This window comes from Bos taurus, chromosome 22 (assembly GCF_002263795.3).
Source record: "Bos taurus isolate L1 Dominette 01449 registration number 42190680 breed Hereford chromosome 22, ARS-UCD2.0, whole genome shotgun sequence".
Classification (NCBI taxonomy): Eukaryota; Metazoa; Chordata; class Mammalia; order Artiodactyla; family Bovidae; genus Bos; species Bos taurus.
Window position 1 is genome coordinate 6866298 of NC_037349.1, and position 25744 is coordinate 6892041.

General features: G+C 45.0%; 1 protein-coding gene across 6 annotated transcripts in view; it reads left to right on the forward strand.

Moving 5' to 3' along the window:
- The window catches only part of CMTM7 (CKLF like MARVEL transmembrane domain containing 7), a 124826-nt gene that overhangs the window by 44465 nt on the left and 54617 nt on the right, over window positions 1-25744 (forward strand). For 2 of the 6 annotated variants that reach the window (XM_059879733.1, XM_024982824.2), the window contains 2 exons: window positions 1142-1223; window positions 4137-21166. The exons of 1 other annotated variant lie outside the window; for it this stretch is intronic. In XM_059879733.1, coding sequence (XP_059735716.1) covers window positions 1142-1223; window positions 4137-4171 — 117 coding nt within the window. In that variant the 3' untranslated portion in view covers window positions 4172-21166. Of the gene's footprint in view, window positions 1-1141; window positions 1224-2813; window positions 3431-4136; window positions 21167-25744 lie in introns of those variants that run through there. 3 more of the 6 variants (NM_001075960.1, XM_005222482.5, XM_059879734.1) reach the window with 2 other exon arrangements.

Genomic DNA, 25744 nt, shown 5'->3' on the forward strand with positions numbered 1-25744 from the left:
TCCAGGCAGAGACACCTGAGTCTGTGTCTGCTTCTCACTCCATCATTTAATATTCCTCCGTGAGGTCCTTTAAAGTGTTAGTGAAATTGTTAGTCACTTGGTCATGTCCGCGGAGAAGGCAATGGCACCCCACTCCAGTACTCTTGCCTGGAAAATCCCATGGACAGAGGAGCCTGGTGGGCTGCAGTCCATGGGGTCGCTAAGAGTCAGACACGACTGAGCAACTTTACTTTCACTTCTCACTTTCATGTATTGGAGAAGGAAATGGCAACCCACTCCAATGTTCCTGCCTAGAGAATCCCAGGGACGGGGGAGCCTGGTAGGCTACCATCTATGGGGTCGCACAGAGTCGGACACGACTGAAGTGACTTAGGATAGCATAGCAAAGCATAGTCATGTCTGACTCTTTGTGACCCCATGGACTGTAGCCCTCCAGGCTCCTCTGTGAAATTCTCCAAGCAGGAATACGGGAGTGGGTAGCCATTTCTTTCTCCAGGGGATCTTGTGACCCCGGGATCGAACCTGGGTCTCCTGCATGGCAAGCAGATTCTTTACCATCTGGGATAGTGAAGAAGCTAAAGAACTTCCCCACCAGGGAAGCCCGGGAGGTCCTTTGCCTACCACAAATGAGAAGGCTGCACAGGGCTGGGTGCTCACAGCGGAACACAGGAAGGACAGGCACGCTGCTTGAACTTACTTCAGCCTAATGTTACTCAACTTCTGGCTCCAGGACAGCTGGGAAGCCAGACAGAACAGAAAGCCTTTGTGGATGAAGTGCATATGATGCTACCATACCAAGATCCATTTGAATACTGAATGTTAAGAACCCCAAATAAAATGTACTGTTCCTCCTTTTCCTCTCTTATTAGTCCAGGATAAAGAGCGGGGGCACGTAGTTGTCTGGAGAAGAGGTGAGGGGTGGTGCCCAGAGGCCTGGCTGCAACCCAGTTGCCGGCCTGACTGGGGCCAGGGCATCACCCCTCTGGCTGCGTGAGGACAGGTGGCCAGGTCAGATGAGTGCCTGGGCTCCCTCACGGCCACAGCCAGTACAGGAAGCAGGCACAGGGACGAGCCGCTGGAGGGGCTGCCTGCGTGACTGGCCCTTGCCCTGGGCACCTCCTGGCCCCTCTCTCTTGTGCAGGTCTTCGGCTTCCTGGCCACCTTCCTCTGCCTGGCGAGTGTGTGGCTGTCCTACAAGATCTCGTGCGTGACCCAGTCCACAGGTGAGTTCTGGTCTGAATACAGATGACCAAGAAGGTCCCTGTGCTCAGGAATGGGAGGACATGAGCTCAGGAGCTTGGCAGTAGGGGACCACTTACAGAGCACCATCCTGTCTCCATGGTGCCCAGGGTCACCCCAACATTCTCATTCTCTTGATGGCAAAGCATTTTCTTTAAATGAGTTTCCTAATGACAAAAATAAAAGGTAGTATATTTAGAAAATAGAAATAAGAAAAAAAAATTTTTTAATAAAAACCATTATCACACTACCGAGAAATAGCACCTGCTGGGTGTCTGTCCCTTCAGCATTTCCTTGCTCTGAATACACAAAGAGAGAGATGTGCCTTTGTTTTTTGGGCCATGCCATGCAGCTTACATGATCTTAGTTCCCTGACCTGGGATCAAAGCCAAGCCCCCTTCAGCAGGGGTGCAGAGTCCTAACCTCTGGACCGCCCGGAAAGTCCCAAGAGATGTGCATTTATTAAAGGATCAGACTTCGTGTATGATTTTGCAAACTGCTCCTCTGCTCCTACCCAGACCCTTATCGGTCACTTTCTCCACATTATTAAGTGTCCTGCTCTGGCATCCGTCATGGCTCGGTGGTGTTGCACTGGCTCCTTTGCATGTCAGCATTGTAGTTTACTGAACTCGTCTCCTATTTGGGTACATTATATATATATTTTTTTAATTAAAAATTCTTTCCTACTCAACAGTGCTGTAATGAACAAATGAACATCCTTGTAAATATACCCCCAGACACATAACCTAATGTTTTTTCACCTTTAGAATAAATTCCTAGAAATAGGATTGCTGGAAGTTGAACCAGTTATACTTTACTTCTTTCTTTGAATCAGCACTCTTTGCTCATTATTCTTTTCTTTGTTTTTAAAACATACATTAAAAATATCAAAGCACCTTAGAGAGTGCTTGCCACAGTAGAGCTGCAGTCTCCTTCTAATAGTCTGACTGGCAAAAAGCTAACAGAAGGCTGGGTGGACCGAGCCAGTCACCAAGGACCACGGGAGTAGGATTCCCTTTAGGGAAAATGTCCAGAATAGACAAATCCACAGACAGAGAGTGGAGTACCGGCTTAGGGCTGGGGGCAGGGGATACAGGAGTGACTGCGTATGTGTTTGGGGCTGCTTTTGGACACGATGAGACTGGCCTAAGATTGGATGGTTATACAATTCTGTGAATATAGTGAAAACCACGGAATTGCACACTTTAAATGAGTGAACTGTGTGGTAGATTAATTATATCCCTGTGAGGCTGTTTAAAGAAAGAATGAATGACGAAAAAAGAATGTGAGAAAGTTAATAGGTAATGTCTAAAAGTGATACATCAATCAACGTTGATATAAATATGTTAAATTTATGGAGGAAGACCCGAAAGAAATAGCTGAAGGAGCTAAAGTACCTCTGAGAAAGAAGCCTGGGGTGGGGAGGAGCGGGGAGGGGAATCTTTTATTTGGTTTTTACAAACGGACTAAAATAGCATAAAGTATTGGTGTGGGCAGAGGAACGCAGCGCATGCGCAGCCCTGGGGCAGCCCTGAGGACCCGGCCCCCTCAACCCTGCCCTTCCCTTCCCCCAGACGCCGCCTGACGCCCCCAGGGACCCCCAGCCCTGTAGGAGGCCCTGCAGGACGCGTGACCCCGCGGATGGAGGGTCATGAGCTGGCGACCCCAGAAGAAACCGGGGTCTCGGCCTCGCACCGGATCCCCCGGCTGGTAGGCGCGGGAAGGACTCTTCTTCCGGCTTCCAAGCGGGTCCAGCCTCTCTCTCCAGCCTTACACACTTCATCAGAGAATATTTCTCCCTGTCTGGGAAAGAAAAGCAACCGCCAGGAAAATCTGATCTCTTCCTCCAGCTTTAGAACTGCCTCAGGGACTGATGCCCGCCCCCCAACCCCACCCCCACAGCCGCACCCCCCCACCTTTAAGGTGATGGGGGGAGGGGATTCTGAATACTCCTGTGAAGCCTGTCCCTCTCTCCAGCCCTCGGGAGGAGCACTGCCTTAAATTCTCTTCGGACAACACAACCATCATCTAATTTATCTCGCTTGGAAATCCGGTCTTGAAGGCACCCTCTTCCTTGAAAGTGAAGCCTCGTGGTAGCACCATGCGGTCAGCCAGTCACCAGCTAGGAAGGTGTCACGGGCCCTTTCCCATTGTGTATGTGTGTTTTTAAATAAAATGTTGACTTGGCCAATTGCAGGAGTTCTTATTAAATTAGAAGAAGGCTGTCAAACCAGAGTGAAACACGTGCTACCTGGGGACCCACTAGGTTCCTATGCCCACCAGAGGGGAGAGGAGGAAAGAATGCATGTCATCCTGGCCTCAGAAGACTTGTGTATTTTCAAAGTACACTGAGGGTGGAAACCAGCATAATTCACATAAGACTCAAAAGCAACTTGGGCAGCCTTAAGAAAGCGGGAAATTCTGACACATGGTACACCATGGATGAACCTTGAAGACATTATATTAAGTGAAGCGAGCCAGACATGAAAGGACAAAGACTGTATGATTTTAGTTACATGAGGTGCCTAGAGTAGGCAAAATTCACAGAGACAGAAAGTAAAATGGCGATTGGTTGCCTCCAGAGTCTGGAGGGCGGAATTGGGAGTATTTAATGGGTAGGTACAGTTTCTGTTTGGGAGGGTGAAAATATTCTGTTCTGGTTGGGTCTTCCTTGGTAGCCCAATGGGTAGGCTCTTTGCTTCCACTGCAGGGGCTGCAAGTTTGATTCCTGGTTGGGGAACTAAGAACTCACATGCCACCAAAAGAAAAAAAAATACATTCTGGAGATGGTGGTGACGGCTGCACATTAATCTGAATGTAATTAATGCCTAAAAATTGTTTAAATGGTTAGCTTTTCTGTTACGTATATCTCACCAAGAGTTTTTCTTCTCTTAAAGCAATGCAGGACCTTCTGTCTAAGGCTCCTAAGTAACTGACAAGCTTCTTGGGAAATGGAGAAAGACAGAGATGCCCACCTACAGCCCAGCAGAGGCAGCACCGTGTTCTAACAGCTAAGCCTTCTTGCAGGTCTAGAGAATACAGGTCTGTCATCTCAGGGGCAGTGCCCACGAGTAAGCCAAACTCTGCCCCCACCACCCCAGCTCCTAGTGCAGGGAGGTGACCCACCAAGCAGTCCCAGCCAGGCAGGACCAAGCGGAGATATGAGAGGAGGGACATTTGGACCCATAGTGGGAGGATGGTTAGGACTCCTCACTTCCACTTCAGGTTGCATGGGACCTGTGGGGACCTGCCCCAAGGACCAAGAGCCAGTTTTCACTCATCATGACCACTGCAGGCCTAGGAAAGGGTGTTGACACCAGGGACCCTGGGAGGTGAGACCAAAGTGGGTCGGCCCACATGGTCTCCCATGAACAAGCGGCAGAGCCCTGGGGAGGGACCTGGAAGGTGGGGTGGTGCCCTCCATTGGGCAGGCCTCTGCACAGACGTTTCTCACCATCCACAAGAAAAGACTTCTGCTCAGTGAGGCTCCCAGGTGTAGCCACAGAACTGGCCCTTCCTCCAGGGGCCCCATGAGGAAGCCCACCTGTCCCGAAGGCCGGGAGGAGGAGGGGGGAGACCCCAGGAGAAAGGCGAGGGCACATGAGGTCAGGGCTGGAGATGGGGTTTGAGTCCAGGTCCTCACCCTGGACCTGGAGGCTCAGCCTGGACTTGAAGGCTCTGTCCTCAGCCTGAGCCTTCAGTCAGGATACTCAGGTGACCCAAAGCTGGCCCACTCCCTGTGCCACCACCTCCCAAGCCTCGTCCCTAGCCTGGGTTGCTACCTTCTGTTGCCATGGAGATACTGCAGGCCTTTGGGTCCCACTTCTTCCCCACTGTAGGGTGGTTTCTGGACTGTAGCAGTGAACAGGGGCTCACAGAGGTCAATTTTTATTTTAAATTTTTTAAAGTTATCCTATTTTTTAAATTAACTCATTAATTTGGCTGGGTCAGGTCTTAGTTGAGGCACTAGGATCTTTTCCTTGTGCACTCGAACTCTATATTTGTGGCATCAAGGCTCAGTAGTTGCAGAACACAGGCTTAGTTGCCCGAGGCATGTGGGATCTTAGTTCCCCAACCAGGGATTGAACCTACATTGCAAGGCAGAATGTTTACCACTGGGCCATCAACGAAGTCCCTGGATGTTGATGTTATGTGCAAAATATATATTAACATCTTAAGATGTACACTCCTCTGTTATTGATGACACTGACAGTGGGAACCCCGCCTCACACAGCCCTAGGAGAAGGCTGGCCTTACACCTTGGCTGGTCCAGGGAGACACCAGGAATGGGAGGTGAGCTTCTGAGAACCTTCCAGGATATCCTGGAAGAGCCAGGCTTCCTCCACCTCCAGCCACAAAAGCAGGTAGATGAATGAACAGAAGAGGCTACAGCCCCATTTAGCGCCTTCCTCCAATTGGCATGCTGTTCCAATTAACGTCATTACTCTTATAGACTGATTTCATTATAAGTGTTATAAATGTAAATGAATAATTTATATGGATGCCATATTTTCAGTTTTATATAATGGAATTTGATGTGGTTTCTATTGACAAGGGGGACTTCTCTGCTTTAAAAAAAAAGGCACCCCTGGAGCTGACGGGAGCTGCCAGGCTGCCCACTAGACACCAGACGAATGGACAGGGCGACCAGTCCAGGTTGGAGAAGGCAAAACAGCGGGAGAAACTTCCTCAGGAGGCCGTGGTGACCATACCTGATGCCTCTGAACCTTGTCCTAAGGAGACTGAGGCAACTGGTAGCTTGTTGGGGATTCACTGTCAAAAAGAGACCATGATTAACTCTATATAGAGTTGTACAGAAAAGGAAACGCTAGTATGAAGTGTTGCGCCGGATTCAGTTCTGAAGAGGGATTAAACAGTCAATAGCCAGAAAGCTATTGATCTGGTCGAAACTATCAAAAAAGGAAAAAGAAACACCAGGCCGGGGATGCACGTGGAGGGGCGGCCGCAAGCGCCGCCGGGGTCGCCAGAAGCCCCACGTGTCTGAGAGAAGCAGAAATCTGGATTTTCAGGCCAAACAAAACTTGCGTGGGCTGGCTGCAGCTGGTTTGCAGAGCACCCCCGACTCCTAGCGGCGGTCCTCGGGCAGGCAGGGGAGGGGCGGGGGCGCAGGAAGTCAGCGGCTTCCTGCGCCCGCTCGGGCGGAGCCCTCCCCGGGGAGCGCCTCTGGGCGTCGCCACTGCTCCCCGCGGGCTCGGTTTCCTTCTGCGGAGAAGCACCCGGCCCCGCCGGTGGCTGCTCGGCTCCCCGCGCCCGCAGCGCCGCCTTCTGGTGGCCGTGGGGAGCGCCGCTGCCAGGCCCGGAAAGCCGAGACATCCGAATCCAGGGTTCGGGATCAGAAAGAAGCACAACTTGCAGGTTTTCTTGGAACCTCAGGCACTCAGACGCATCATAATTCCCTAGTTAATGATGCTCACGCGCTGATCACCGGCTTCTGACCACATTTAACTACACGCCTCTCACCCCATCCCCGCTCCTAGTTCTCCTTTCTTTCGAAATCTCCATTCACCACACCTTTGCTTTTCTTACCGCATAATTCTAGTTTCACTCGATGTATTGCCTAAAAAGTGCAGATAAGTATGGCAGTTCTTTATAATTAAACGAAAAGGACCCCATGCCGTATGTCATCCTTTCATTGTGTTGCTGTAACAGACACACCACCCCCCGCCCCCACCTCCTTTCAGGCAACACTTAGCATCCTCTCGGCCCTTTTTCACACTATCTCTTAATCCAGACAAGGACCACGTGTCTGCCCCGCAAAGGCTGTGACCAGTTTCACTCCAGGGCAAGCAAAGAGCTGGGCCGCAGGCTTCACTGACAGCTTTTGACTGCCACACCAGAGCTTTCCTGTGGACCCCGCCATGGGTGTGCAGCCCGCAGTTAGGAGAGTTCCTGCCCGTAGGGGGATGCTGGCTAATTGGACACAGCAGTCAGTGGGTACATTTGTCCTCCTCACCCGAGACAGACTGGCCTGTGTTTAGCTGCTCAGCCGACTCTTTGCGACCCTGTGGATTGTAGGCCGCCAGACTCCTCTATCCACGCCAGGCTCCTCTGTCCATGGGATTCTCCAGGCAAGAATACTGGAGTTGGTTGCCATGCCCTTCTCCAGGGGATCTTCCCAACCAGGCATGAAACCCAGGTCTCCTGCATTGCAGGTGGATTCTTTACCGTCTGAGCCACTAGGGAAGCCCAGACTGTCCTGAGGCAGATTTTATAGTGTCTCCCATGGGACCCTGCAAACGATCACACAGGGTGGTCCATTCGGCAGCTTCCTACTGGCTTCACTGCCCAGGTAGGTGGTCCATCTGGGTCTGTGAGTACAAGCCAAAAATAGGCCACAGCTGCACCAACTAACTGCCTTACTCAGGGGCGACCTTGGAAGACAGTAGGGAAGGTTGCTGACCCCAGTGGTTGGAGCTCGGAGCATCTGACTCTTCCAAGGAAAGAAAATAGCCTGGAGGGAGTGGTGAACGGCCAGGGACAACCCCCCAGGGCCCCTGCAAGCAGTGGGTGGGCGTAAAGCCACCAAGATTCTCAAACGAGCAAGTCGTTTGAACAAGAAGTGAGTCACCTTCCAAATAAAATTCCTGGGTAAGCAGGCCACTGAATGCCAGGAAGAAGGCAACCCAGGAAAACTGCTACACAGATGAATCTATTTTACAATAGCCAAGACAGGTGATTGACAGAGTTAAAATGGGCGGGCAGAGCGGACCAGAGGAGTCGTGAGCCTGCCTGCGACACGAGAGCCTGGAGTGAGTCCTCGAGTCCTGCGTGCGAAGACCTACTCGGTGCGAGCTGACTCCCCTCAGACCAGGTGAACCAAAGCCATGGGACAAGCAGGGACAAAATTCAGGTATGGATCGTCTCTCCGGATTCACCCCACCCAGGGGGAAGCCCTGCATATTCCTGAACTTACGGAATACTAGCTGTAGTTTTGCGGGGGGTTCTTTGGTTGGCTTTGGTCTGGACTGTGCTTGCCTCTCTTTCGTAAGAACCTGCTAAGGGTCTTCTAAGGGTCACATGCAAGTTCCAGGATAGGCGTTTCCCTGTAAAGTTCGCCGAGCATAACATTTGAGACAGCGCCTTCTTCCTGGGAGAAGAAAGGGTGCACGGTCTTTTCACCTGAGGTTTTGGATGGCCAGGGGTGCAGCACGGAGTTTCCACGCTTCCTTGGGAGCTGCACCCCCTCTGTCAGGCCGATGAAAGCCGGGAGCTTTACTATGGACTCTGGGTGCTTAGGGAAGAAGGTGGCCTCGTTCATTTCTGCCACGCTCGACGCTTCCAACGTGGACGGAACTGCCACTTCCCTCATACCTGGCTCTTAGTCTTCAGTCTGAGGTATGGCCAACAGTTTATTTTTTAAGTGGGGGCGGGGGTGGCGGCGAGTTTGCTTCTACCTGGCGTAGCGCACAATACACTCATGGCCCTGAATTCTCCAGTGAGAGAGCTTCAGTGTTTGGACACAACTTGTTATCATGTGAACTGTTGGTGGGTGTGCAGGCGTCTCTGTAACGGTTTCACAGGCCAAACGCTTTTGCTTAGTGACCCACGCTCCCCTCAGCTGCCTTCCAAGTAGCCATCTTAAGAGCTGCATCACAACTCAAAGAGACGTTTCACAATCAGTTAACAAGCAACTTGGTGGTAACCACAATTTATGGCAAAAATCCCAGCTCCACTGGCCCCTTTGCATATTGTCTAATTAGAGACAGTACATCCTACACCTGGGAATATTCCTGTAAGCTCCACCCCGAGACGTCAGACCTGTGGCCGTATTTGAATGAGGGCCCCGATACCCAATAATCTTGGAAGTGCTTTATGCACTGTACCCTAGCACCTCCTTCAGACCAGTGAGTAACAGGTGCCTGTTACTCATTGCACAGCTGATGGAGGCCTTTTACTATGACGGCTCCTCTGGTTCTCCTGGCCCTCTGAGCTGGTGGTGGTGTTTTAATAAAAAGTATAATAGACAATGGACGTGAGTCTCAGTGAACTCCAGAAGTTGGTGATGGACAGGGAGGCCTGGCGTGCTGCAATTCACGGGGTCAAAAAGAGTCGGACACGACCGAGCGGCTGATCTGATCTGACAAACCAGAAGAACATAGAGGTTGAAGAAATTTTGGCAAAAAATATAATAGACAAATAAAATGTTACATATTTAAAGGAGATAGTGTGGTGATTTGACATATGTCTACTGTGTGAATGATTACCACAGTCAGGTTAACACGTCCGTCACCTCACAGCTACCATTTTTTTTAACGTGTGTGGTTGAGCTTCTGATTTTGAGAATTTCCTCCTGCCATTGAGAAGCGACTGTGAACGTGACTAACCTCTGGTCAAAACAGCCTCCAACTTGACATCCTGCAAATCTGAGCTAAATTCCGTAGGTGGGATGAGCTCTAGGAAGTTCTGTCGTGAAAACACTATGGATCTTGCAATTAAGCCCAGTCCCTAAGCCTCTGACTTCACCCACAGGTGTCTTCCCTTATGGAGTACTAGTCTCATGAAAGCCAGCTGACAAGAATCAGTGAAGAAGCCCACCCTGCTCCAAGGTGAGCAGGTCCTCTATAATGCTAGAGCCTTTCAGTGAAGGCAAACGGTTGATGGCCTGCAGCAGTGGGTGGCCCATGTGATGAGCTGAATTTCACGTGGAACTTTCTAGTCAGTGCACTGCCCACCCCTGGTCTCCCAGGAATCAGTGAACAATATCTGTGTATCAGCTCATGGACTGTCACTTATGACCCAGCTTTAATGGTCAGGTCTTTGGGCCCCCCAGGACTGGACTCCTAAAGAGATCCCATATATTGGATGACCTCCCCTTGGAAACATAGCAGTTTTCAGATTCAACATTTACATTATACGTATAGTTATATGAAGTAACCACACCTAGAGAACAGTGTTGAGACAAACATATGTGGAAAAGCCAACACGTGTGGCCATTACCTCTTGCTGCTGTTTAGTCGCTAAGTTGCAAGCGACCCCATGGACTATAGCCTGCCAGGCTCCTCTGTCCATGGGTTTTCCCAGGCAAGAATACTGGAGTGGGTTGCCATTTCCTTCTCCAGGAGATCTTCCTGACCCAGGGATCAAACCCGGCTCTCCTGCATTGCAGGCGGAGCCATCACCTCTACTGCAGACCAGCGGACTGTGCTCAAGTCCATCATAGTTGTAATGGAACCACCATAAAGCTTGAGATGCCTAGTGAGGAATCGTGGAAGTAAGTCTTCACTGCAAAAACTTGTATCGTTGGTCCACTATCCTAGAGTCCTCAATGAGGACTCCCACAGGGCCACCTGGTCTGTCTTCACCTATTGGCAGCTTGCACAAGAGTGACTGGCCCCTCTGTCTACCTGAGCTCCTAGGCATTCAAGGGCTTTTGCACCTGCTTTGATCTCAGCAGGTGGATGGGTGGATGTTTCATTTTGTTCAAATCTACGTAGATAAACTTGACCACTTTGATCCAGATATTCTATGGTCACCCTCCCCTGCCCACTGTCTATGCCATTGAAAAGTAGCAATTCCTGGACCAGAAAGGAAGATGATTTGGATCATCCCTGATGTGGAGGTGACACATCTCAGCTGATCAGGTGTGAACATGGCTGACCCCAGAAGTGCACTGAGGTCCAGGGGAAATGAGTAACTCTTTTTTTCTCTTACAAACATGGACCAGCAGTTTCACATGTCCTTCCCCTAATATTCTAGTTCTCATGATGTTGAAAATCTCACCTTCACCTAACCTGCTGCAGGGTCCCAAGGGCCAGCGGCCAATCAAGACAAGCATGGAAGGTCCTGGAGGTTCATTTCTTCTTATTTTGGGAGCTTATTGGAGAAATGGCTCAAAAAGACTGCACAATAGAAAAATATACTGATTCTAGCTCCTGGGCTTTAAAAAATTTTTTTATTGGAGTATAGTTGCTTTACAATGTTGTATTAGTTTCTACTGTAAGCAAAGTGGATCAGCTATATACATATATACATATATTTTGTCTCTTTTTTTGCATTCCTTCCTATTTTAGGTCATCACATAGAATCGAGTAGAGTTCCATGAGCTATACAGTTCATTCTCATTCAGTTCAGTCGCTCAGTCGTGTCCAACTCTTTGTGACTCCATGAATTGCAGCATGCCAGGCCTCCCTGTCCATCACCAACTCCCGGAGTTCACTCAGACTCACGTCCATCGAGTCAGTGATGCCATCCAGCCATCTCATCCTCTGTCTTCCCCTTTTCCTCCTGCCCCCAATCCCTCCCAGCATCAGTCTTTTCCAATGAGTCAACTCTTTGCATGAGGTGGCCAAAGTACTGGAGTTTCAGCTTTAGCATCATTCCTTCCAAAGAACACCCAGGGCTGATCTCCTTTAGAATGGACTGGTTGGCTCTCCTTGCAGTCCAAGGGACTCTCAACAGTCTTCTCCAGCTACACAGTTCAAAAGCATCAATTCTTCGGCGCTCAGCTTTCTTCACAGTCCAACTCTCACATCCATACATGACCACTGGAAAAACCACAGCCTTGACTAGATGGACCTTTGTTGGCAAAGTAATGTCTCTGCTTTTCAATATGCTATCTAGGTTGGTCATAACTTTTCTTCCAAGGAGTAAGTGTCTTTTAATTTCATGGCTGCAGTCACCATCTGCAGTGATTTTGGAGCCCCCAAAAATAAAGTCTGACACTGTTTCCACTGTTTCCCCATCTATTTCCCATGAAGTGATGGGACCAGATGCCATGATCTTCGTTTTCTGAATGTTGAGCTTTAAGCCAACTTTTTCACTCTCCACTTTCACTTTCATCAGGAGGCTTTTGAGTTCCTCTTCACTTTCTGCCCTAAGGCTGGTGTCACCTGCATATCTGAGGTTATTGATATTTCTCCCAGCAATCTTGATTCCAGCTTGTGCTTCATCCAGCCCAGTGTTTCTCATGATGTACTCTGCATATAAGTTAAATAAGCGGGGTGACAATATACAGCCTTGACGGACTCCTTTTCCTATTTGGAACCAGTCTGTTGTTCCATGTCCAGTTCTAACTGTTGCTTCCTGACCTGCATATAGGTTTCTCAAGAGGCAGGTCAGGTGATCTGGTATTCCCATCTCTTGAAGAATTTTCCACAGTTTCTTGTGATCCACACAGTCAAAGGCTTTGGCATAGTCAATAAAGCAGAAATAGATGTTTTTCTGGTACTCTCTTGCTTTTTCAATGATCCAGCAGATGTTGGCAATTTGATCTCTGGTTCCTCTGCCTTTTCTAAATCCACCTTGAACATCTGGAAGTTCACGGTTCACATATTGCTGAAGCCTGGCTTGGAGAATTTTGAGCATTACTTTACTAGCATGTGAGATGAGTGCAATTGTGCAGTAGTCTGAGCATTCTTTGGCATTGCCTTTCTTTGAGATTGGAATGAAAAGTGACCTTTTCCAGTCCTGTGGCCACTGCTGAGTTTTCCAAATTTGCTGGCATATTGAGTGCAGCACTTTCATAGCATCATCTTTCAGGATTTGAAATAGCTCCACTGGAATTCCATCACCTCCACTAGCTTTGTTCGTAGTGATGCTTTCTAAGGCCCACTTGACTTCACATTCCAGGCTGTCTGGCTCTAGATGAGTGATCACACCATCATGATTATCTTCGTCATGAAGATCTTTTTTGTACAGTTCTTCTCATTAGCTATCTGTTTTTTACCGAGTAGTGTGTATATGTTGACCCCAATCTCCCAATTCATCTCACCTCTTCCTCCCTTGGTAAAGATAAGTTTGTATTTTTACATTTGTGACTTTATTTCTGCTTTGCAAATAAGTTCATTTGTACCATTTTTTCTAGATTCCACAATATAAGCAGTATTATACATTTGTCTTTTTTGGACTTCACATTGTATGACAATCTTTTTTTTAATTTTATTTTAATTGGAGGCTAATTACTTTAAAATATTGTAGTGGTTTTTGTCATACATTGACATGAATCAGCCTTGGGTATACGTGTGTCCCCCATCCTGAACCTCCCTCCCCATCCCATCCCTCAGGGTCATCTCAGTGCACTGGCCCTGAGTGCCATCTCATGCATCAAACCTGAACTGGCAATCTATTTCACATATGGTAATACACATGTTTCAATGCTATTCTTTCAAATCATCCCACCCTCACCTTCTCCCACAGAGTCCAAAAGTCTGTTCTTTACATCTGTGTCTCTTCTACTGTCTCACATATAGGGTCATTGTTACCATCTTTCTAAATTCCATATATATGCATTAATATACTGTATTGGTGTTTTTCTTTCTGACTTATTTCACTCTGTATAATCGGCTCCAGTTTCATCCACCTCATTAGAACTGATTGGAATGCATTCTTTTTAATGGCTGAGTAATATTCCATTGTGTATATGTACGACAGCTTTCTTATCCACTCATCTGCTAATGGACATCTAGGTTGCTTCCATGTCCTGGCTATTGTAAACAGTGCTGCGATGAACATTGGGCTACACGTGTCTCTTTCAATTCTGGTTTCCTTGGTGTGTATGCCCAGCACTGGGATTGCTGGGTCGTATGGCAGTTCTATTTCCAGTTTTTTGAGGAATCTCCAGACTGTTCTCCATAGTGGCTGTACTAGTTTGCCTTCCCACCAACAGTATAAGAGTGTTGATTCCCTTTTCTCTGCACCCTCTCCAGCATTTATTCTTTGTAGACTTTTTGATAGCAGCCATTCTGACCAGCATGAGATGGTACCTCATTGTAGTTTTGATTTGCATTTCTCTGATAATGAGTGATGTTGAGCATCTTTTCATGTGTTTGTTAGCCATCTGTATGTCTTCTTTGGAGAAATGTCTGTTTAGTTCTTTGGCCCATTTTTTGATTGGGTAGTTTATTTTTCTGGAATTGAGCTGCAGGAGCTACTTGTATATTTTTGAGATTAATTCTTTGTCCATTGCTTCATTTGCTATTATTTTCTCCCATTCTGAACACTGTCTTTTCACAGCATTAGTTTCCTTCATTGTGCAAAAGTTTTAACTTTAATTAGGTCCGATTTGTTTATTTTACTTTTATTTCCATTACTCTGGGATGTGGGTCATAGAAGATCCTGCTGTGATTTATGTCAGAGAGTGTTTTGCCTATGTTTTCCTCTAGGAGTTTTTTAGTTTCTGGTCTTACATTTAGATCTTTAATCCATCTTGAGTTTATTTTTGTGTATGGTGTTAGAAAGTGTTCTAGTTTCATTCTTTTACAAGTGGTTGACCAGTTTTCCCAGCACCATTTGTTAAAGAGATTGTCTTTTCTCCATTGTATATTCTTGCCTCCTTTATCAAAGATAAGGTGTCCATAGGTGCATGGATTTATCTCTGGGCTTTCTATTTTGTTCCATTGATCTATATTTTTGTCTTTGTGCCAGTACCATACTGTCTTAATGACTGTAGTTTTGTAGTATAGTCTGAAGTTAGGCAGGTTGATTCCTCTAGTTCTATTCTTTCTCAAGATTGCTTTGGCTATTTGAGGTTTTTTGTATTTCCATACAAATTGTGAAATTATTTGTTCTAGTTCTCTGAAAAATACCATTGGTAGCTTGATAGGGATTGCATTGAATCTATACAGTGCTTTGGGTAGTATACTCATTTTCACTGTATTGATTCTTCCGATCCATGAACATGGTATATTTCTCCATCTATTTGTATCATCTTTGATTTCTTTCATCAGTGTTTTATGGTTTTCTATATGTCTTTGGTTTCTTTAAGTAGATTTATTGCTAAGTATTTTATTCTTTTCATTGCCATGGTGAATGGAATTGTTTCCTTAATTTCTCTTTCTGTTTTCTCATTGTTAGTGTATAGGAATCCAAGGGATTTCTGTGTGTTAATTTTATATCCTGCAACTTTACTATATTCATTGATTAGCTCTATTAATTTTCTGGTGGAGTCTTTAAGGTTTTCTATGTAGAGGATCATGTCATCTGCAAACAGAATTTTACCTCTTCTTTTTCCAATCTGGATTCCTTTTATTTCTTTTTCTTCTCTGATTGCTGTGGCTAAAACTTTCAAAACTATGTTGAATAGTAGTGGTGGGAGTGGGCACCCTTGTCTTGTTCCGGACTTTAGGGGAAATGCTTTTAATTTTTCACCATTGAGGATGTTTGCTGTGGGTTTATCATATATGGCTTTTATTATGTTGAGGTATGTTCCTTCTATGCCTGCTTTCTGGAGGGTTTTTATCATAAATGGATGTTGAATTTTGTCAAAGGCTTTCTCTGCATCTATTGAGATAATCATATGGGTTTTATCTTTCAATTTGTTAATGTGGTATATCACATTGATTGATTTGCAAATGTTGAAGAATCCTTGCATCCCTGGGATGAAGCCCACTTGGTCATGGTGTATGATCTTTTTAGTATGTTGTTGGATTCTGGTTGCTAGAATTTTGTTAAGGATTTTTGCATCTATGTTCATCAGTGATACTGGCCTGTAGTTTTCTTTTTTTGTGGCACCTTTGTCAGGTTTTGGTATTAGGGTGATGGTGGCCTCATAGAATGAGTTTGGCAGTTTACCTTCCTCTGCAATTTTCTGGAAGAGTTTGAGTAGGGTAGGTGTTAGCTCTTCTCTAAATTTTTGGTAGAATTCACCTCTGAAGCCATCTGGTCCTGGGCTTTTGTTCGTTGGAAGATCTCTGATATAGTTCCAATTTCTGTGCTTGTGATGGGTCTGTTAAGATTTTCTATTTCTTCCTGGTTCAGTTTTGGAAACTTATGCTTTTCTAAGAATTTGTCCAGTTCTTCCAAGTCATCCATTTTATTGGCATATAGTTGCTGATAGTATTCTCTTATGATCCTTTGTATTTCTGTGTTGTCTGTTGTGATTTCTCCATTTTCATTTCTAATTTTGTTGATTTGATTCTTCTCCCTTTTTTTCTTGATGAGTCTGGCTAATGGTCTGTCTATTCTATTTATCTTCTCAAAGAACCAGCTTTTAGTTTTGTTCATTTTTGCTATAGTCTCCTTTGTTTCTTTTTCATTTATTTCTTCCCTAATTTTTATGAGTTCTTTCCTTCTACTAACCCTGGGGTTCTTCATTTCTTCTTTTTCTAGTTGCTTTAGGTGTAAAGTTAGGTTATTTATTTGACGTTTCTCTTGTTTCTTGAGGTAAGCTTGTATTGCTATGAACCTTCCCCTTAGCTCTGCTTTTACTGAATCCCATAGGTTTTGGGTTGTTGTGTTTTCATTTTCATTTCTATGCATATTTTTGTTTCTTTTTTGATTTCTTCTGTGATTTGTTGGTTATTCAGAAGCGTGTTGTTTAGCCTCTATATGTTTGTATTTTTAAGAGTTTTTTTTTCCTGTAGTTGACATCTAATCTTACTGCACTGTGATCAGAAAAGATGCTTGAAATGATTTCAATTTTTTTGAATTTACCAAAGCTAGATGTATGGCCCAGGATGTGATGTATCCTGGAGAATGTTCCGTGTGCACTTGAGAAAAAGGTGAAATTCATTGTTTTAGGGTGAAATGTCCTGTAGATATCAATTAGGTCTAAGTGGTCCATTGTATCATTTAAAATTTGTGTTTCCTTGCTGATTTTCTGTTTAGTTGATCTATCCACAGGTGTGAGTGGGGTATTAAAGTCTCCCACTATTATCGTGTTACTGTTAATTTCCCCTTTCATACTTGTTAGCATTTGCCTTGCATATTGTAGGGCTCCTATGTTGGGTGCATATATATTTATAATTGTTATATCTTCTTGGATTGACCCTTTGATCCTTATGTAGTGTCCTTTTTTGTCTCTTTTCACGGCCTTTATTTCAAAGTCTATTTTATCTGATATGAGTATTGCTACTCCTGCTTTCTTTTGGTTTCTATTTGCGTGAAATATCTTTTTCCAGCCCTTCACTTTCAGTCTGTGAGTGTCCCTTGTTTCGAGGTGGGTCTCTTGTAGACAGCATATATAGGGGTCTTGTTTTTGTATCCATTCAGCCAGTCTGTCTTTTGATTGGGGCATTCAACCCATTTACATTTAAGGTAATTTTTGAGAAGTATGATCCCGTTGCCATTTACTTTGTTGTTTTGGGTTCGAGTTTATACACCCTTTCTGTATTTCGTGTCTAGAGAAGATCCTTTAGCATTTGTTGGAGAGCTGGTTTGGCGGTGCTGAATTCTCTCAGCTTTTGCTTGTCTGTGAAGCTTTTGATTTCTTCTTCATATTTGAATGAGATCCTTGCTGGATATAGTAATCAGGGTTGTAGGTTTTTCTCTTTCATCACTTTTAAGTGTGTCCGCCCATTCCCTTCTGGCCTGAGAGTGTCTGTTGAAAGATCAGCTGTTATCCTTATGGGAATCCCCTTGTGTGTTATTTGTTGCTTTGCTTTTCCCTTGATGCTTTTAATATTTGCTTTTTGTGTGTGTTCTTCATTAATTTGATTAATATGTGTCTTGGGGTGTTTCGCCTTGGGTTTATTCTGTTTGTAGCTGTCTAGGTTTCTTGGAACTCTCTGGGTTTCTTAAACTTGGGTGGCTATTTCCTTCCCCATTTTAGGGAATTTTTCAACTGTTATCTCCTCAAGTATTTTCTCATGGCCTTTCTTTTTGTCTTCTTCTGGGACTCCTATGATTCTAATGTTGCATTTAACATTGTCCCAAAGGTCTCTGAGGTTGTCCTCATTTATTTTAATTCTTTTTTCTTTTTTCCTCTCTGTTTCATTTATTTCCACCATTCTGTCTTCCACCTCACTTACCCTATCTTCTACCTCAGTTATTCTACTGTTGGTTCCCTCCAGAGTGCTTTTGATCTCAGTTATTGCATTATTCATTATTGATTTACTCTTTTTGTTTATATTTTATAGGTCCTTGTTAAACATTTCTTGCATCTTCTCAATCTTTGTCTCTAGTCTATTTATCTGTAACTCCATTTTGTTTTCAAGATTTTGGATCATCTTTACTATCACTAATCTGAATTCCTTTTCAGGTAGACACCCTATCTCCTCCTCTTTGGTTTGGTTTGGCAGGCATTTATCATGTTCCTTTACCTGCTGAGTATTTCTCTGTCTTTTTGTTTTGTTTATATTGCTGTGTTTGGGGTAGCCTTTCTGTAGGCTGGAAGTGTGTGGTTCCTCTTTATTGTGGAGCTTGCTCCCTTTGGGTGAGGTTGGATAAGTGGCTTGTCAGTGTTTCCTGATTAGGGGAGCTTGCATCTGTGTTCTGGTGGGTAGAGCTGTATCTCTTCTCTCTGGAGTGCAATGAAGTGTCCAGTAGTGAGTTTTTGGGTGTCTATGGGTTTGGCATGGCTTTGGGCAGCTTGTATTTTAATGCTCAGGGCTGTGTTCCTGGAGAATTAGCTGGAGAATTAGCATGGTATATCTTGCTCTGGAACTTGTTGGCTCTTGGGTGGAGCTTGGTTTCAGGGTAGGTATGGAGGCTTTTGGATGAGCTCTTGTCGATTAATATTCCCTGGAGTCAGGAGATTTCTGGTGACCTCAAGTTTTGGATTTAAGCCTCCTGCCTCTGGCTTTCAGTCTTATTCTTACAGTAGCCTCAAGACTTCTCCATCCATACAGCACCGATGACAAAACATCTAGGTTAATGATGAAAAGTTTCTCCACAGTGAGGGACACCCAGAGAGGTACACAGAGTTACATGGAGAAGAGAAGAGGGAGGAGGGAGATAGAGATGACCAGGAGGAGAAGAGGGGGAATCAAAGGGGAGAGAACAATCTAGCCAGTAATCAATTCCCTATGTGCTCTCCACAGTCTGGAACACTCAGAGACATTCACAGAGTTACACAGAGGAGAAAAGGGAGGAGAGAGAGAGAGAGAGGTGACCAGGAGAAGAGGGGAAGTCAAAAAGGGAGAGACCAATCTAACCAGCAATCAGTTCCCTAAGTGTTCTCCGCAGCCCAGAACACCCAGAGAGATTCACAGAGTTAAGTAGAGAAGCGAAGGGGGAGGGAGGAGATAGAGGTGACCTGGGGGAGAAAAAGAGTCAAAAGGGGGAGAGGGCAATCAAGCCAGTAATCACACTCCTAAGTAAAATTGGGTACTGAAGATTAGATTCTTAAAGGTACAAAACTGATAACAAATACCAAAAAGCAGAGATTACAAATCTAGGGTAGACGTTAGACTCTCAAAAATACAATATTAAAAAAACAAAACAAAATCAAAAAAATTATAAAATATATATATGAAGTTTGCTTTTAAAATAGGGTCTTTTTTTTTTGCAAGGTAATAGGTTATAAAAATGAAAATTAAAGGAGTAATAGAGGACTTAATTAAAAAAAATTTTTTTAATGATAATAGTAAGAATATATCTAGGAATTTCTCTGGAGCTGTTGCAGGCAGTGTGGGGTCAGTTCAGTTTCAGATAGTTCCTTGTTCTACCTTATACGTCTCAAAATCTGTAGGCCTCTTCCATTGTAGTTGGTGCTAACTGCAGGGTTTTAATCTGTTGAACCTGTCACTTCCAAAGTGATTCCCTCTGTTTATTTCCTTCTGTTTGCTGGTCTCTTCAGTGTCTAATTTCTGCCCTGACACAAGGGGGCGGTGGTGGTCACTTATTTAGGCTCACTTGTTCAGTCGTGCTGTGGGGAGGGAGGAACGCGGCAAACAAACATCACTGGTGTGTGTGGGGAGAGCCCGCAGTGTCTCGGCCACAATGGGTTTGCCCCCGCTCACAGGTGTGTGTGCTTTCCCGGTCTACACTGCTCAGGCTCCAGGTTCCTCTGCAGGGGAACTGTCCAAAGCGGGCCCTGGGTTGCGTGCACTTCCCAGGTCTAAGCCACTCAGGTTCAGGTTCTTGGGTACTCCACAAAGGCGCAGACTCGGTTGGGCCTGCGTTTTGTGTCCTTCCCAGGTCCGAGCAGCTCAGGTGACCAGGTGCTTGGCAAGCGCACTCTCCCCAGGTCGGGGTGCGTCTTATCGCCTCCCCCATCCAGCCGCTCGGTTTCCTGCGTGCTCAGCGGGAGCGCCCTCTCAGGTGTGCCGTGTGTCTCTTCTGGGGATCCGATCTCTGACTGTGACCCTTCTGGTGGATGTCAACCATCCAGGATCCCAGGAAGACTTGGTTAGCAACTGGAGCCTGCTCACAGTTTGCCCTCTCTGGGGCTGAGATTGCCCCTTTACTGCTCTGGCTGCCCCCTGCCTGCCTCCCTGTCTCCAGTGGGGGATGGGCCGGTCGGCAGCCGGCCAGCTCTCCTGGTATTTGCTCAGTCCTGTGTTCTGTGAGCTGGCCAGCAGTGTCTTAGGTTAGGGCTTTTCGCAGGATAGTTCTCTCTCTTTTTTCTCTCTCTGGCCATCCCACAGTTTGGGTTGCTCCCTCAGATTGCCCTCAGGGCATTCAGTCCCTGTCCTTATCCTAAGCAATGCAGCCCACGCGCCTCCATGCGCATGCTCCCTGCGAGCGTCTAGGCTACTTCTCAGCTGGGAGTTGCCTAGGCTCATAATCTGTGGGTTTATTATCTATCCTCCCAGTTATGTTGCCCTCTGAGATTCCAAAACTCCCCACAGACCCACGGATGAGAGGGTTTCCTGGTATTTGGAAAGTTCTCCTCTTTTATGACTCCCTCCCCGAGATGGGTGTCTGTCCCTCTTTTGTCTCTCTTTTTACCTTTTATATTTTGTCCTACCTCCTTTCGAAGACAACAGGCTGCCTTTCTGGGTGCCTGGTGTCCTCTGGCCAGCGTTCAGAAGTTGTTTTGTGGAATTTGCTCAGCGTTCAAATGTTCTTTCAATGAATTTGTGGTGGAGAAAGTGGTCTCCCCATCCTGTTCCTCCGCCATCCTAGGAATGCCCCACTCTGTAACAATGTTTTTATGGTCTTTGATTTTTAGAAATTTTTATTTGGTATTAGCAAGGGATAGTAAAATTGTCACAGAAAGTCAGCAGCAGATCCATGCATACCCATAAATCTGGTATATGAGAAAAGCAACACTCTGTTAGAGGAGCAGAGTCGTTCATTGAAACAATCAATGAGAAGGTATGAGATACTCACACCACACGGAAAAATCAAGGCAGGACCAAAGTACTACATATAAGGTGTGAAAATCCTTAAATATTTTAGAAGATAGAGAACATCTCTGGCCTACGTAACTACAGAACCAAAGTTAAAATATATTTCACAGAATAGGAAAAGAGACGTCCAAGGCATGTTACAAAGGGTCATATCTATAAAATGTCAAGAACTCTCAGGATGTACATGTACACACTGCTATTTTTAAAAATAGGTAACCTACAAGGACCTACTGTATAGCACAGGGGACTCTGCTCAGTATTATGTAACAACCTGAATGGGAAAAGAATTTGTGAAAGAATAGATACATGTGTAACTGAATTACTTTGCTGCACACCTGAAACTAACACATTGTTAATCACCTTTACTCCAATATAAAATAGTTGTGTGTTTTTTTTTTTAAAGAACTTTCTAGACTTTGCTGGTGGTCCAGTGGTTAAGATTCTGCCCTCCCAATGTAGGGAGTGCAGGTTTGATTCCTGGTAAGGGAATCAAGATTCCACAGACAATAATAATAAAAGAACTCTCAAATGAGGAAGAAACAACTCAATATTTAAAAAAGGCGGCCAAGGTTATAAACAAACCACAGACCCATGGAAGCCTAAAAAGTAAACAAATGAAAAGCTCAGCCTCACACGTCTCTACTGAAGCTGTTTTAGGCAAATTTCTTTTAGAATGAATGACGGAATTTGTAATGGTTTTTTGTTTTCAAGGATGAGGATGTAGAGATTGTGGTTAATGAACTAGGGCATTGGGTCATTTATGATACCACTAACTCTGGGTTTTTCACAATGATGCTCTAGCAATTGCTGTGTTGTACAATTTTAGTACTTGATTAGTAATTGTTATTGGCTGATAACTGCTTATAGGTGTTGGAGTCATGATGGAGGTTACTCTGGTAACTAAATAGAATTATGCTGGGGAAGAGTAATGAGGAATGAGAGGAAACAGTTCCCTCAGGCATTTTTGGTCTGACACAGTGTAGAGGTTTTTCTTTGGCTAAGAGAGGTGGATTTTGGTAAAACATGTTGTAGTCAGAAGTGATGACACTGATTTTTAGCTATCTGAAAAATTTAATGATAGTAAGAGGCGGTGCAGGATCATTGGAAAATAGCCTAAGAGGTTAGAGAATTTGAAGAGGTTTGAACGATAATTCAACTTTAGATTTGGGGTAGTACGGTTGATTTCTAGGGCCAGAATAAAACCTAAAATAGTCACGGCCAGGGCAGCTCGTTTCCAATAACGAGGCATTGTTATTTGTGGAATTGTTGTGGGGGAGAATAGTGTTGGAGAGAAGGAATCCAGCGAAGATGCTTCCAGCTAATGGACATTTGATGGAATGGATTAGGAGCAGGTGATTTTCATTGAGAAGAGAGAGAAGCAAGGTCGTTCTGGGAGTGGGAGGAAAATTTGCATGCTGTAGACAGCTGGGAGCAGTGTGGTAAGGAGAGTGGTTAACAGGGCTCAGGCATCGGTTACAAGGAGTTAGCAGTTTTCATCATCAGGTCTTTGGAATAAGAACCGGTGAGGACGAGGCTTCCTGTTCTCGCAAGACTTCGGCGACGAGGGAGGTTGTGGTGAAAAGGTATGGCTTTCCATAAGCTTACTGTTTTTTGAATGTCTTGTTCACCATTTAAACTGTGGAGCATGGATCCGGAGCTTGCAAATGCTATGGCTTTGAAGAAGGCATGTGTACACGTGTGCAGGGAGCTCAGTAAGGTTGACTCATGCCATCGTTGCCTTAAAGAGGCCTAGTTGGCTCAAGTGGAGAAAGCAACCAGTTTTTGGACGTTATTTTGGATGAGTCCAGTCTGGTGGGTCCATAGGGTCGCAGAGTCGGACAAGACACCAGCTACTGAGCACACATACATGCACACATGGCTGTAAGTAGTGTGGTGATGGCTCCAAAGCATATGTTCTTGTTTGAATGAACTTATTGTTTTCTATTAGGGCGTGAAAGTGGGTAAGTAGAAAAATTCCTGTGACACATCTTGCACTTGAGTGGAGCAGGGCTGAATGGGGGGGTGGGGTTGGGGAAACACTCTTGCTGAGGGAATTCACGGAGGGAGGCCAAATGGGGTGGATTTTCCAGTTGCGGCTGGAAAACAAGCCCTATGAAGGGAAGCTGGGGTAATTTAAGCATAAAAATATGTTGTATATTTCATGTTAAGTTGAATAAGAGTCATGCTAATTGATACAAGAAATCCAGTATTTCCCATGCAGTTATATAAGATTACTTGAGGGAGGAGTTTCCTGACGGCCTAGTGGTTAGGATTCTGGGCTGTCATTGCTGGGGCCCAGATTTGAACCTTGGTCTGGGAACTAAAATCCCAGGAGCAGCCTAGTGGGATCAAAGGTGGGGGTGGGGGGGGGGGAAAGATTGCTTGCAGGGCAGCTGGATTGGCTTCTGCTTGGCCATGTCATCATACAGTCAGTAAAAAGGAATAATTCCATCTCCTTATCCAGTGAGAAATTGGAAAAGGTTGTTGGCAGTACCAAGAATTAGTATTGTAATTAGAAAGAGGAGGAAGTATTTGAAAAATCGTTTCATGTTAGGGTCTGTGTGTATATTAAGAATTCTATAATCATGTAACAAGTATAGCTACTAATGCAAATATTATTGACATCATCTCTTTTGAAGTTAAATGATCATTTGAAGGTTTGGACAGTGATTCATTGTCCGTTCGAAATCATTCTTGGCCTGCTGTGCCGTGCTTAGTCCCTCAGTCGTGTCTGTTTACGACCCCATGGACTGTAGCCCGCCAGGCTCCTCTGTCCATGGAGATTCTCCAGGCAAGAATACTGGAGTGGGTTGCCACGCCCCTTTCCAGGGGATCTTCCCAACCCAGGGATCGAACCCAGGTCTTTCACACAGCAGGCAGATTCTTTACCATCTGAGCCACCAGGGAAGCCCAAGAATACTGGAGTGGGTAGCCTATCACTTCTCCAGGGGATCTTCTCGACCCAGGAATCAAACCGGGGTATCCTGCATTGCAGGCGGAATGAATGAATATTACTATAGGGATTTGACCGGTAATAAAAACATATGAGATAATAGCTTTTATGTAGGTTGAATATATGTAACTTTATATGTTAGAGTTTGTTATAATAGGTAGTGTTAATATAAATAGTCTAATTGCTGTAAAAGAGGCAAATAAATGTATGCCTTTTATTTAGAGTTGCATTAGTGTTTGGCTCCTAAGACCAAGTGATGACTGTTGCCCTTTAAAAGTCTGGAAAAGACATCCTGGCAGTTCTGGCATACTTTCCTGGTAAATAAGAGAGTTTGAGCACAATAAATCTAGTGGGTTTTTTTTAAACTATGTTGGCAGTAGAGGGGCCAGCACATAATTTTGGGGATTGAGTGATAGGGGTAATAGGTAAGAGTTGGAGAATTAAAATAGCATTTTCTCATGTCAGTGATTTTTTTTTCCCCCCAAAACACATGCTTTATATTGAAATCTAAAATTCACGGGCTATAAAACACTTATTATAACAGTCAAACTCATAAACTCCTAGGTAGTTTATAAATATAGTGACTTGATATTATGGTTTAGTACAAGGGCTAATATATTAAGATCCTAAAAATGAATTTTCCACCTTATGAATTAAAGAATAAAATTATTTGAATACAATGCATAAGTAGACCCAAACTCTCTTGGCTAGTTTGGCCTATTGATTTCCTCTGTTGTTTTCTGCTTCCAGTGTTGTTGATTTCTGATCTTTGGTTTTAATTATTTCCCTCATTTTGGGTTTATTATACACTTCTTTTTCTAATGTCTTATTTAGTTCCATTTTATTTATTGGAGTATAGTTGCTTCACATTGTCATGTTAGTTTCTGCTGTACACATCATGACTCAGCTCTAGGTATGCACATCTCCTCTGTGTCTCTGTGTGTCTCTCTCTCTGTCTCTCTCTCTCTCCCTCGCCTCCCTCTGCCCGCAGTCCCGCCCCTCTAGGTCATCACAGAGCGCCAAGGTGGGCTCCCTGTGCTGTAAGCAGCTTCCCGCTAGCTTGCTGTTTACACATGGCAGTGTGTATATGTCAGGGCTGCTCCCTCTCCTTCCCTCCACTCCTTGTCCACAGTTCTGTTCTGTAGTCTCTGTTCTGCATCTCTGATCCTGCCCTGCAAATAGGTTCATCAGTACCTTTTTTGTAGATTCTCTGTATATGTGTTAATACACGGTAATTGTGTTTCTGACTTCACTCAGTACGACAGACTCTGGGCTCATCACTGTCAGTGGTGGCTTCATGTTAGGGCGTGATGTTTACCTTTGTGCTATGATGAGCGCATATAGGAGTGTAAAGCAGTCATTACTACATTAATTTCTATGAGGATAATGGTGGTATTTGATCATGAGAGGTGATAATACTACACATAATTGTCCAGTTAGGTTGGTAGTTGGGGCAGGGCTAAATCTCTAAGACATGCTAGGAACTATCACGTTGCTGTGAATGAAGGTGTGTTCACAGGCCTTGTGCTGGGATGGTTGTTGGGCTGCGAATGCATTGTTGGTGTGAGTTTCCTAGGAG